The 14,038-nt window shown below is 47.3% G+C and overlaps 1 protein-coding gene across 11 annotated transcripts in view; it reads right to left on the reverse strand.

Annotated features, from left to right (window-relative positions):
* The window catches only part of ANK1 (ankyrin 1), a 213,958-nt gene that overhangs the window by 69,605 nt on the left and 130,315 nt on the right, over positions 1-14,038 (reverse strand). For 9 of the 11 annotated variants that reach the window (XM_029936428.1, XM_029936420.1, XM_029936412.1 and 6 more), the window contains exons 3-5: positions 5,890-5,988; positions 1,583-1,681; positions 663-761 (exon numbers count right to left, since the gene is read on the reverse strand). In XM_029936428.1, the coding sequence (XP_029792288.1) occupies positions 663-761; positions 1,583-1,681; positions 5,890-5,988 (297 nt within the window). The remainder of the gene's footprint in view (positions 1-662; positions 762-1,582; positions 1,682-5,889; positions 5,989-14,038) is intronic. The other 2 variants (XM_029936401.1, XM_029936381.1) reach the window with 1 other exon arrangement.

A 14,038-nucleotide genomic window follows, 5' to 3' on the forward strand; every position in this document is an offset into this window, starting at 1 on the left:
CCCAGTCCAACTGTGTGTTCTGAGGTCTTTTTACTGCCCTCTGGGTCTTTGCTTGCCCTCCCTGTCACCTGACCCCACTGGTGCCAGGCCAGTGCCTTCAACAGGCAGGGGATCATTCATTTATTCATTTCACGAGTATTATTAACACCCACCAAATGCTAGAAGCTATGCCGGGCACTGAGGATTTGATTGTGAGCTACTGTCATTAGTCCCCCCAACTGTGTGCTGAGGTCACACAGGACCCTGTGAACTGGCAGAGCAGAGTGAGATCAAATTCATGTAATTGTTGGCTCTATCCAGTTCTATTTCATCATTTCATCAATGACAAAACTGAGGATCAGAGCTGCAATGACTCATGGTTCATGGCAGGATCCTTTCTCATTAAGGTCCAGCCTTCTGCGGTGCTTAATGTGGGAAGGACAAGATTGACTCTGATGTCATCAATCTGGTATGGGTCTGGGCATTCCTCAAGACCCACAACCTTGTCTCTCACTCCCTTGGAGAGCCGGTCGGCACCCAGGATGAGTGCAACGATCAGAAGGGAGAGAGCACTCTGTGACACTTTACGCGCGCCGTGACCGAGGGAGCGTCTCAAGCCTTGTCCCAGGAATGCAGGCCCCCCACAATGTCCCACAGGGAGGCCACGTGCCCAAGGTACTTACTTCTGTGGCTACATTCTGATTAGCTCCATTTTCCAGTAAAAACTTAACCACTTCCAAGTGATTCTCTTGTGCTGCCATGTACAAGGGTGTAAAGCCTTTCTGTAAACCAAGAGAAAAAGTCATTAAAGTTCACCCACAAAAGTAGGGAGAGATGCTAAACTTGGGACAAAATCCTCCAAACAGAAGAACAACTTTCTTTTTATCGTATTTGCAGCTAGCCCACAAGGCCATGTCCCCACCAGTATCTCCTGTTGCAAAGACTCATGGACACTTTGAAATGGCTTAACAGCGGGGAGGGGGCTGGTGCCTGGTTAAGTCAGTTAAGTGACCAACTTCAGCTCAGGTCATATATCACGGTTCAAGCCCCACATCAGGCTCTGTGCTGAGGCTCAAAGCCTGAAGCCTGCTTCAGATTCTGTCTCCTTCTCTCTCCGCCCCTACCCTGCTCATGCTCTGTCTGTCTCTCTCTCAAAAATAAATAAACATTACAAAAAAAGAAAAGAAAAGAAAAGAAATGGCTTAGCAGGATTATTACAAAAGGCTACCAGATTGGGGGGGGGGGGGAATGACACTCTATGGAAATCAGCCTCTTGCACACACACTCCCCCTCTATTTTCACTCCCTTCTTTGTGAACCTCCCATGTCCCACCCACCCCTAAACACAGTCTTTCTCCCCAAAGGAGCCATAGCTAGATATATTCTTTAGCCGGTTTCACTGAACAGAGATGGGGTCCACAATGATCAACCACATTGGCTTGGAATGCACAACAGAAGCAGGAAAAAATAGAAGGGGATACCTCTGTTACTGCTTGGAGACACACTGTCAGTTAAGCGAGTCAGTGCACCCGCTACGTAACAGAAACACAGGCGGAAAAGAGGGGCACTGCCCTCTGGCCTGGGACCCAGGAGAGAGCAATCACCTGCGACTGGGCGTTGACATTGGCGCCATAGTTGACCAGCTCCCGGACCACCTCGTCCTGACCAGCAAGGGCAGCGATGTGCAGAGCTGTGTTCCCTTTCTGAAACACATGGGGGGAGGAAGCAGAGGAGATTTCCCACCAGCTGCCAACGATATTGTGACCGTCAAAGGTGCACTAGCAAGGGTGCTGGCTGGGGTGGGATCAGTGGGCTTTCTTTAGACCCAAAAGGGTTAGACAGCACACATCAGTGTGCCTGACCCATTATCCACCTTGAAATGGCACTGAAAGTCCAAGGAGGAAAATTCATCTCTCCTCCACACACACACACACACAAAAGCTGATGGATAAAAAAGCCACTTCTCAACGCCTAATCTGCTGCATGCAGACGTGGTGTTCTGTCATGGGCTGACAGACCCGTCAGCATCCCTCAGGACACAGGGAAAGGCTTGCCAGGCGAGCCGGCCTCCTCAGACTTCCAGCTCCTCACAGCTGGAACTCTGCAGGATGTCGCAGGGTCCCATTGAGGCCTGGAGCTCTGGGGAAGGGCCGGCAGGGCCCGTGGACTCAGCATCCTTAACCCGGGGACAGAGGGAGGAGAGGCGGAGAGGGGAAAGCATAGCAATATGTAAAGGGGTTGGGGGGTAATAACGCATGTAGGAAAGGGAAGAAAAATATGGAATTAAAGGGGGGAAGTAAATAAGAATGAAAACTGGAAGAGACAACTACACACAAAAAAAGACTATTTGACATATTAATCAGTAAAATATATATAATGAGCCAGGGCTTCCCCAGACTAGAGACAAAATCCAGAGGGAATAAACACTAGAAGAAAATAAAGTGCACAGTTGTTTTAAAGTCAACTTTTTCAGGTGCCTGGATAGCTTAGTTGGTGAGCGTCTGATTTTGGCCTAGGTCATGATCTCACAGTTTGTGAGTTCGAGCCCCGAGTCAGGCTCTGTGCTGACAGCTCAGAGCTGGAGCTTGCTTCGGATTCTGTGTCTCTGCCCCTCCCCTGCTCACACTCTGTCTTTCTCTCAATAAAAATAAACATTAAAAAAAATTTTAACGTAAACTTTTTCAAAGCTAAAACCCTGAACCAGGACTAAGCAACCTGAGGTCTGCTTGTCCAGATGCATCCTGGGTATTTAACAATTGCTGGCTGGGGCTTCTTCTGCTCCTGCCTTCCAGCCAGGCTCCTTCCTGCCTCCCAGAAGTCCTGGGGCTGGAACACAGGCACGTTCTCTGACTCACCTATGTGACCCCACTGGCCCCCCAGCCCAGTGAGAGGCTGGCAGGCCAGGACCCATTCACAGCTTCTGTCAAACAGGGCAGGTGGGAGAAAATGGGACCTATATGGGCCCATCTGTCCCCGCACAACTTAAGGAGCAGGGACCTCAAATGAACTGAGTATTTGCAGTTCAGATGGTATACAATTTACCTAAACTACAGAAACACTTGCTCATCCGTCTAGGCAACTCAAGCCCCGACAAGTCAGGACTTCAAACTTCGTCTACGCACAGAGTCCATCTGTCACTGGGAGAACTGAGCAGCACGGGCACCAGGTGCTGTGGCCCCCAGCCACTGATGCCCCAAGTGCCTGCCGGTGGGTGAGGAAGCCCCACAGAAAGCCTCCGGGTGCTGGCAGCGGCTTGGGGCTTTGTTTCCAAAGTGGGGCCGCATTAGGCAGGAGTAACCTGCTTCTTGCCTCCCCAGTTGTCTTTTTGATTTCTCCTGAACTCCCATTTGATAAACAAAAGGGTTCCTCCTCCCGTATCCATCAGAGAATAAGTGCCAGAAGTGAATGGATAGAGGCTAATTAATCATTTTTCATAGAAGTCCAAGAACTTGCATTTAGAGGCCTTGGCACCTGGGTCCGACTCACTCACTCTACCAAGTGGAACACAGCTGTTGGCACCAGAACTTCTCTAGAAATCAGGACTCGAACTCCAAGTCTCCCCATTTAGAAGCACGTGTGCTGTGCCCGTCCATGCATTTGTTTGTTACACACTGAGCACATGCATGTCAGGTGCTGGTCTAGGCATGGGAGTAGAGAGGCTTGAAACTCGTCAAATATTTCTTTCACCTGCCTCTTTCTGCCTGAAATCACACTCCACCCGAGCTCTCCCCCATAGAAACCCACTCAGGGGGCAGGCTGGACCCATGCGGAATCCTGGGTCTGAACCCTGGCCCTCGCCATCTTCTGGATCTGGGCTGAGGGCAGCACTGGTGAGGGGTAAGAGCAAAGGGGAGACCCTGGTAAACAGACCTCCCACACACACACATGCACACACCGCAAGCTTCAAGAAGGCCTCTGGTCTTGGGTCGGGGACATAGGGCAAGGAGCTGGGGTCTCTGTTTTCTCTACCCTTCCCTCTGCATGAAAGGACACTGGCCTCGAAGAAGCAAGAAAAATTTCTTAGCTGCAAAGACCCGCCTTCTCCCATTTGCAGGGAGTCCTAGAGCTCCTGGAACGGAGGGGGTTGAAGCCAGAGCAGACAGATTAGGGTTCCCTCCCTCACTGCCAGTCTGGATGCTGACACAGCCCGCTAACAGGCAGAGAAGGGAGGATGGGAGCAGAATGCTTTTGTTTTGTGCTTTAAAAAAATGTAAGCATATTTAGGAAACTATATTGGTTTTGGCTTTTTACTCTTTTCTTATTTTAATCTCTCTCATGCTCGCAAGACCCATTATAATTTTCCAATCTGCTATGACTCTTGCTCAGCCCACGGTTTCTGCTTCACCTTTTTTCTTCTCTCTGTATGTCATTCAGAAACCACGTTGGCTTATAAAATTGTCTATAAATAATGAAAACACACCAAGCATTCGCTTGCAAAATAACAATCAAAGGGGGAAATTCGGAGAGTGCGAAAATGCTGAAGCGTCATGTTTGTGCAGCTCTTGGGTCCAAGCCAGGGGAAGAAAAGCTACCTCGGGCCACACGAAGCCCGTCAGATGGCGCACTGCTTGCAGCCAGGTATGTGAGAGCGCCAGAAGGAAAAATAATTGCTTCCCCTTCATCCACAAAGAAGGGTGGAAACAATCGGTACTCGTCGCGGGGTTAGGAAAAAAAATGCCCCCACATACATTCAGAAAGAGCGACCCAGTCTATTTTACCAACAAGATCTTTTCACCTTTGGGAAATGACATGAAAATTACAGAATTTTACCTCAAGGGATGATTGCCCCTTCATAATGTTTTGGTGATGCACTTCACAACCACATATTATATCTCTACTTATTGTTCTTCCGGTTCTCTGACAGAGAGGCGGCCGATGTTCGTGGCACAGAACAGAGATTGATGCTGGGTATGAGGCCAAGCTGAATACACAGCAAACAAAAAGCAAGAGGCCAGAGGGCCAGAGCCAAGAGGAAAACCATGGGAAGTAACCAGAAAGAAAGAGAAGAGGAAGCTGTGCCTGAGTTAATAGACAGAGGTGAGTTTTTTGGTTTAGTTTTATTTTGAAATGCTGGCAACACCTTGTTCAATAAACATACCAGTCGGATGTATGTAGGAAATAGACTTTACAACCTTTAGATGCAGAATTTCATAACTGTGGTTTCTGGACTTAAGTCGCTGGTGCCGCTAATCTATGGCTATGGTCAAGAGCATGCTGGCGTGGATGGTGTGACATCAGCCTTGGCCAGATGCCTCCTCCGAGAAGAGAAGGCTGTTCAAGGTAATCCGTAAGGAGAGGAGCTAAGTGTGCAGCTGACCAAGGAAGACTTGCTGGGGAAGGATAAATGGGAGGGGTCTGGCTCTCTTCTCTACGCCTCAAAGCAACATGGTCACCAGTGTTTACTGATTCCTTCCTACGTGCCAGGCATTTGACACACACGATCTCAGTGCATTTTCATATGAATCCTGAGACCAAGCTTACAGTCTCCATTTTACAGATGAGGAAATGGAGACTTTTCACTAGCTAACTTGCCCAGAGTCACAGAGCGTGCAGTATCTCTGCTGGGAGCTGGACCCAAGGCACCTGACTGTGGAGATGCTAGAGCTCTCAGACTCTGCACTCAAGTCAAGGACCTTGAGAAAACATTAAGCCATTTCTAGATTTATAGTCTAGCGATGAGGATAAAGTAAAAGCTCACTGATTCTTTGGTGGAAACAGGGTCCTTTGCCTTTCAGGTGACTTCGGGGATGCAGAGAACTAGGAAGCGACTGGAAGCACAAGAGAAATTCAGAAGCACACTTGGCTTTCTGTCATGAAGGTCTGGTTTCCATGCCAGGGCCTGGGACGATACACAAGGGACCCGCATACTTGATTTATCAATGAAAATCTCCCCGATCCCTAAGAGACGTACCTTGGTTGTCGTTTCTAGAATGATTTCTTTGTGCAGAAGTTCAACCACCATCTTCACATGGCCTTCTTTAGAGGCCAGGTGCAAGCCGTTCAGCCCATTCTGTAAAGAGCAGAGAGGCAGGAAGAGTGTGGTTAGGGGACTATGCATTCTGCTGTTCCAGACGCCCCTTCCCTGTGAAGACATGTGTGAAGAGCCAGAAGGGAAGAATGGAAGGGGCCCTGAGAAGGGCCGTCCTAGCCTCTCCGGGTCCTTTTCTATAGAAGCATCAGATGACAGGAGAACAGGGCAAGAGTGAGACCACTGCTCCCCGGGTTCATATCCATATGTGTGGAGACGCTCTCACAGAGCCAGTGGGTGACCTTGAAGTTTAGATCTTGGCCAGGCTTTAGGTAATCACTTCCTTGAAGTGGTAGAGCTTTAGCCCCCCACTGAAGCTAACTTTCATGGCAGCAATCAGTGAAGGCAAAGAGACAACACCAGTGGATCCTAGACATTTGTAGGGATAGATACTTATTTGGTAGAATAAGACTCTGAAATGAGGTCTTCTGAAAACTAAATACCGCCAGCCACCCAGCTAGATTTCTTGACACCAGAATCAGTAGTAAAATAGCCCCTTGGCTACCTTACCATTTCAAATGTGGCCAAGGCTGACTTGACAGTTCAGTTGTAGGGGGAAGAATAAAATAAAAGAACCAACAGTGCCCATGTCCAGTCGGGCGTCAGTCCACGGAAGAATATCTCTCACCAACCACAGAGAGTTTACGCCGTACCTGGCGAGGTTCTAGAGAAAGCCGCCTAGCTCAGGTTTTACTTTGCATTCCTGCACGTCCTGTCTTCCAATCCTTGCACTTGGATGCCTGGGTACTTTCTGGCAAAAGCTGACTTCAAAGAGTGACTTAGAGCCACAAATAATTCTGACAATATGATGGAACTCATCTCACTTCCAGTGATGAACAGATCTTGGCTCCATATGGAAAATGATTTTAGTCGATCGGCACTCCCCATGCCCTACTTTTGTGTTTTCTTTCTCTCCTCCTCTTTGCCCACCAGCAACCCTGCCCTCTTGTCCCATTCCTTCCTGTCTCTTGTTCCAGTCAACCCTGTTCTAGCATGTTCCCTTTCAGGGGATGCCCCAGAGTCACCGCAGGCTCTAATAAAAAAGACCCCTGCCATCACGATGGAGGAGCTTGGCTACTGAAGGTGTGACTTTTCTCCAAACACCTCTGCAGCCCCACATGGGTACCTGAAACCCCCACTCTCCCTGTGTGTCAGGGCATCCAGGACCAGTGAATGCTCACAGAAAAGATATGGCTGCTCAGGTCAACATCAGAGTCCCCACAGTCAGTATTAGGAGATTCCTATTAAAAACACAAATATCCTATCGCGGGGTGGTAGTGCATTAATCCTTAACAGGTGAGCTCTGTTACTTTGCTCAAACCAGCAGAGGAAATACTGAAGCAATGAGACATTAGACAGGTACCTCATGATGGGAGAAAGGAAGGTATCTAACACTCTCTTGACATCAGGGCCTTGAACAGGCAAAATACAACAGGTGCCCCAGGCATCGGAAAAAAAGAGAAAGTGGGCTCCAAAGGGAACTTTGCCTAATTTCCATTCAATCAGGTCCTCCCTGCACCCCAGACTTGCCAAGGAAGTAGGCCAAATCTTTGCATGTTAGCACAGCCAGGCTTGGCAAGCTGTGTATGTGGGTGGGGGGTGCTGGGAGGGCCCTTTCACGCAACATTTCCCCATGCAGATGCCTAGAAATCACCGTTGGATATTTTCCTCTTGCATATTTTGTACGCCATTAAATGCAGAGTCCAAAGTGGTGTAAATTATTCACACCTGGTGTGAATGGGCTTATCAGATAAAGCTGGGTCCCAGTCAGTTTTGATAACAGAAAGGGAGACAGCAATCTGTTAGAACAGGAACCTGGGGGAGGGAGAAGAACACTGGGTGGCCATACACCAGTTCCCCTCAAATCAATTTGCAAAACACAAATTCACTGAAAAGCAATCCATCCGGTGACTGGGGCTCTGGAAGCCTGGAGCCACACGCCTTCAGCTCTGTGTCCTCAGCTCTACCCTGGGCCAGGTCTGCAACCTCCTCCCTCCTCCCTCCCAGAGCACTGCGGTCTGCAATCCCCTCCCGAAACCCAGCAGTGTCTGGAAGGTTCCCCGAGGAACCAGGGTGGTGTTTGCGGCTGTGGGAATCTCAGCAGCTGCTGCAGTCAGCTTTCTGCAGAGGACTCAGCGGTGGCAGCAGCCAGGGTGGCAGGGTGCTGATTGCTGTGGTTTTAGCGCAGACTTGGGCAGCACAGTACCTTTCCATGAGCATTCGTTGGTCCCGCATGCCTCAAGACTGGGAAGTTGGCAAGTCTACAAGGAAAACACCTAAGTTTACCGCTCATGGTCCTCAGGGTGGCTGTCCCTGCCCTTTGGACCTAGTGTCAGGATCGAAATCCCGAGAGATTCTAGAAGTACTGTCTGCCCAGGGAATGCTGGAGTGGAAAGGGAATGCTGAGGAAATCAAGGTCCAGAGTGCTCAGATGACCAGCTAGGGTCACACAACCTTCCTAGGGCACAACCACATACAGAACAAATCTGGATTCCCCCTCCCCTGCCCCTACCAAAAAAGAGTTTAGGTTTTGTTTTGTCCTTTTGCCCCTAGGAACTAGTATGTTTCTTTTTATCACCTGATAAAAGTACATTTCTCCTTTTTAAAAAAATTGTTTATTTATTTAGAGAGAGAGAGAAAAGGCATGAGCAGGGAGGGGCAGAGAGAGAGAGAAAGGGAGAGAAAGAATCCCAAGCAGGCCCCACACTGTCATCACAGAACCCACTGTGGGGCTCAATCCCATGAATAGTGGGATCATGACCTGAGCCAAAATCAAGCTTAACTGACTGAGCCACCCAGGCGCCTCCATTTCTCCTTTTTTAAATTACCAGTCGCAATCACCCATAAGGGTCTGGTCATGGCCACTATATTTTGATGGCCAGGATTTTGTTCATTGCCCTGGCTCAGAGTCCTTCTGCTTCCCTCCCTGCATCACAGCCCCCCCCACCCAAAGCTACACTCTTGGCAGAATGTGACCACATTAAAGGAATCATCTGAATAGATCCATAGCTTGAATTGTTATACGCAGCTTCACTCCCAGATCCTGGCTCAATGTTCTCTTTCTTCTTTATGGCTTTGTAGTTTCTGATTCTATTTTTAATTTGTTTGTTTGTTTTTAACATAACCATCCTATGTTATGTCCAAGCATATCAGTGTGGTGATCTGAACTCAAAGCCCTCATCAGAGCCACAGAACTGAGCCACACTTGGCATAGCTGTCACATGCAAGGTGCCTGCGACATGCGCATAAGATAAGGCCCAGAACTTATCACAGAACAAGATCGCCTATGGGACATGGCTGGACTGAACACTTGTCTCAGCTCCACTTAGAGTTACGGCAGTTACCTAATGCAAGCATTGGCTTACTCCAATTCAGGAAAAACTTACTGAGAACCTATTCTGTACCTGGCACCACACTAGAGATGAATAAGATACAGATCCTTATCCTGAAGTTCTCAGTTTACTAGAGGAAACAGATGTATAAACAATAAATGCAAAATAATGTGAAAATGCTACAAATGGCATGCATGAGATTAGAAGCAGCACAGGGAAGAAAGGAGTTGTTCTGCTAAGAGGGTCAGGAAGGCCTCCTGGAGGCCCTTTCAAGGCAGCCTGTGCACGGGCAGGGTGGCAAGCTCATGGGCAATGGCAAGATGAGAAGCTGTGTCTGAATTTAAATTTTAAACCCAAGAGGTAACATTTTAGAGACTATGCTCCCAGCCCTCTCCTCAAGCGCCTTCCCCCATCCTCCAGGAAGCATCTGAATTCAAGAGACGCACAAACACCCAGACTCACAATGGCAGCCGGCCTTCTCAGGTGCACAGCTGGTCACCACCTAGCAGCTGAAGTCGTGGCGTGCCTGAAAACTGAATCACGGCACACAAACACTACGGGATTGTACAACTGTCTTATTAAATACCTTACTAGCCAATAGAGTAGAGCAGTTCCAGTATTCTGAAAGAGCATTTCCTGGATAAATACTATATTTAACACTTTCTTTTTTTAAGTTTATTTATTTATTTTGATAAAGAGAGAGCTCACATAAGTGGGGTAGGGGCAGAGAGAGAGAGAGAGAGAGAGAGAGAGAGAGAGAATCCCAAGCATCCCAAGCAGACTCTGTGCTGTCAGTGTAGACTCTGACTCAGGGCTTGAACCCACGAACTGTGAGACCATGACCTGAACCTAAATCAAGAATCAGATGCTTAACTGACTGAGCCACCCAGGTGCCTCAACACACTCTGTTTCTTTAAAGAGATGCATTTTTATTGCTCAAATAAAGAAGAGGTAAGGGCACAAACTACATGACCTGTTTGTTCTTAGCTGTAACAATGGACAGAGATAAGCCATAACCTACCAGCTCTTCCAAACCAGGGTCCATGTGTTTTATTTTAGTTACATCAAGTTTAAGTTGTTTGCTAAAAAGAAAAGGCAGGCTGCTACATCTTGCCTTGCATCTTTTCACTACTGCAGCTAACCTTCCCAGCCCCTCCTCTTGATGCAGAATGGCAGACAGACTGCTGAGGGGAATGATGGAAAAAAACATGTATTTCATACCCCAAATAACTGGTGTAGAAGGTAACCAAGAGGAGGTAGAGAAGTATGAAAGTAAATGTTTAAATTAAGTTAGAAACTGGATTGCAAAAGCAATAACTTCTTGTGGCCATCTTTTAACCACATGCCTTCCCTGGGAAAATACCAGCTCGCCATATTCCTCTTCTTAGATTCCTCCTCCTTGGTCTCCAGTTACATGTACATTTGATTAGCTGACATTCTCCCACAGCTCTTGGCTGCTCAGTTCTTTTCTTTTTTCCTTCACCTATTCTTTTTTCTCTGTTGTGTCCATTTTGATCATTTCTGTGGACTTACCTTCAAGCTCTTTGATTCCTTCTTCATCTGTGCCCAATCTACTGATGAGTCTATTAAAGAAATTCCTTATTCTCTAAAGTACTGGGGCTTTTAGAATTCCTAGCATTTCATTTGATTATTTCTTTAGTTTCCATCTCTCTGCTGAAATTCCTCATCTGTTCATGAATGCTATCCACTTTTCCTATGAGACCCTTTGACACATTAATCACAAGTTATTGTAAAGACCATCTGATGGTCCCAACATTCAGGTCATCTCTGAGTCTGGTTCTGTTGACTGCTTTGCCTCTTGACAACAGCTTTGTTTTTTTCGTGCCTCTGTGTGTGTGTGTGTGTGTGTGTGTGTGTGTGTGTTGTAATTTTTAATTGAATGCCTGATATGCGTAGAAGGACCATAGAGGCTGAAGTAAATAGCTTTCATTCCCCAAATGGACCTACCTCTACTGTGAAGTTGTTAGCATGGGGGTGGAGAGATCTGAGCCAATCAGTCAGGAGTTGACTTGGGTCTAAGTTTTGTTACCTTCAGGGCACCACAACCTTCAAATTCCTCTAGATGGAGGCTGCTGTTACCTTACACTTAGAGAAGAAGCTGGGGTGCTGGAGGGATTCCTGAGTTCCTGATCTCCATTCAGCTATCAGCCAGCCCTGCATGCCTGCATCTCAGCTGGGGTCTTTCTCCATGCTCCTGCTCCCCACCCCCCTAACAAAAATATGCTCTTCCTTGTCATGGGGCAGGGAGGCAGCAGGGAAGTTCTCCTTTGTCTTGGCCCAGTCCGTCTTATGACCAATACATCAAAAGCTCTTGCAGCTGGATCTCAAAGGTAGCGTTCTTATTTTATTTTGTTTTAATGTTTATTTATTTTTGAGACAGAAACAGATCACGAGTGGGAGAGGGGCAGAAAGAGAGGGAGTCACAGATTCTGAAGCAGGCTCCAGGTTCTGAGCTGTCAGCACAGAGCCTGATGTGGGGCTCAAACCCAAAAACCAAGAGATCATGACCTGAGCTGAAGTCAGACACTTAACCGACTGAGCCATCCAAGCACCAGTAGGGCTCTTGTTTTAAGTAAGTACTTTTTCCCCTCTTGTCTGTCTTTCCCCTTCCTTATCTTTATACTTGGCCTTGGGTGGGAGTCTCTTGCTCTTCCTCCAGCAGTTATAGACCTCTGGTTGTTATTGGTACATGACAGTTATTGGGCCAGGATGATGGTCTCCTGCCCTTCACCCAGGAGTACAAGGGTTTGGGTTGTACCTTTCCTGCGACACCACTGGGTCTGTGCTGTAGGAAATATTCCTACCCTTCCCCAGGAGCAGAGGTAGTTTGTTTCTATTCCTTCCCACAAAGTATGGATTTTTACCCATGGTCTTGAGGTTAGAGGGTTTGTTTATACTTCACCTGAGGGAAGAATCTGGAGAAGCAGGCAAGGCTTTGTCTGCTCCTGCCTCTACCCCTGCTTCCGGAGCTACCAAGTGCCTCCTGTGTTGCTGTGCCACCGAGGGAGACTCTCTCTGGTCTCCTGACTTTTCCCAATATTTCTCATGAACCGCCAATAGAGGCCTATGATTCCAGACCCACTGCTGTTCACACTGACTTTTAAGAATTTGTTAAGATTTTGGCTTGTACAACACTGCTTCTTTCTCTCGTTCTCTGCTGCGGCTGAAACAGTGGCCCTCTCCCTGGAGGGGTTTATCCCTCTTTGGAATTCAGTTAACTTGGTTGCACAATGTGATCTCAACCCTCTGAAGGGCTCAGGACAAACGATAATTTTGTAGATTATCCAGGCTTACCTCATTGTAGGGGTAGGAACAATGTTCTTTGAGGCTTTTTACACCCTACGCACTCCCCTGACTAAGTCTCTAAGTCCACCCGGCCCTATATGGTCTCATTTCACATGGTCCTAACAGAGCAGACAACACGTTATGATCTAGTCTGGCAAAAATATTCATGCCAAGCACACACACCTGGGGTTTTTCATGTGCCTTTGCTCTTTTTCAGGTAAAATGTCAAGTTAGAGGATTTTACTGAGAAGCAATCTGTCCAACAGGAGGGAGAGGAGATCTCAGCCAGGCTGTGTTTCTTTTAACATTTTTAACAAGAAGAAAAAGGGGAAAAAAGTCACATTGAGCCTGAATGATTTAATCTGGAGTATTTTCTTTTACCAACTGTGAGAAATTCCATTGGCAAAATACACAATTCCAAACATTTGTTCTCAGTAAATTGTTCCTCTGTTTAGCATCTCTGATTGCCCCAATTACACTAATTGATTTCTAAATGTACAAATACAGTAGACATGTCACAAGAAATTTAACTCATCCTGTCCAATGCAGAGGATGGTTTCAAACAGAAAAGCTGTGGTGTTCTGAGATCCGGTATCTCTTTGAGAACTGCAAGAACATCTCAAATGCTGCTGCTTGCGCTCCCATGTGGACACCCGACCTTCCCACCTCCTTTTCTCACAACTGTTTATTTTACCCATGAACATGGCTGTCCCCTGCCCCCACAATGCAGGCAGCCCCAAGTTGCGTCCTAAGGACTTTGAGGCACATCTCCTCCCCCAAACCCACCATGTGTCCTGAAGCTTATTGTTTCAGTACCCCATCCTCTTTTTTTGAGCTAAGCCTTGTGTTTCTAGAGGACGTACACTAACAAGCTAACGTAGTGTCCAGGAAGCATGATTTTTTTTTAATTCACAAACACCTACTTGTTCAGCTCATCAGATTACTTAGCAGCCATCCAGCCAGGCCCAGAGGCAATGGAGCCCAGGCCAGGGAAAGTTCTGATGGGGAAGGAAAGGACTGGAATCTTGGGAATAAGCCATGAGCAGTGGCAGAGAAAGGCATGGAGTCTGAGGACCCCAGAATGAACAGAAAGAGAGGCAGGCAAGAGGGCCTTCTAGGTAATGTTGCCTTCCTATAACACTCCACTTTACTCCTGTGGTCAGTGAGGAACTAATCAGAAAGTCTTGCCCATAAGGACAAGGATGTATACATAGAAGGTCACACACTTAGGTTTTTATACTTAATGTCCCACTGTCCTATTCAATCTGGGTTCTCTATGAGTTTCCAGACAAGATCAGGATCAGACACTATGTTACAGAAGTTTAATTCTCCAAATAACACCGAGCCTGTACACTTATGACTTCTAGATCTGCTCTATTATCAGTCCCCATTTG

The sequence above is a fragment of the Suricata suricatta genome, chromosome 1 (assembly GCF_006229205.1).
Source record: "Suricata suricatta isolate VVHF042 chromosome 1, meerkat_22Aug2017_6uvM2_HiC, whole genome shotgun sequence".
In the NCBI taxonomy this organism is placed as follows: Eukaryota; Metazoa; Chordata; class Mammalia; order Carnivora; family Herpestidae; genus Suricata; species Suricata suricatta.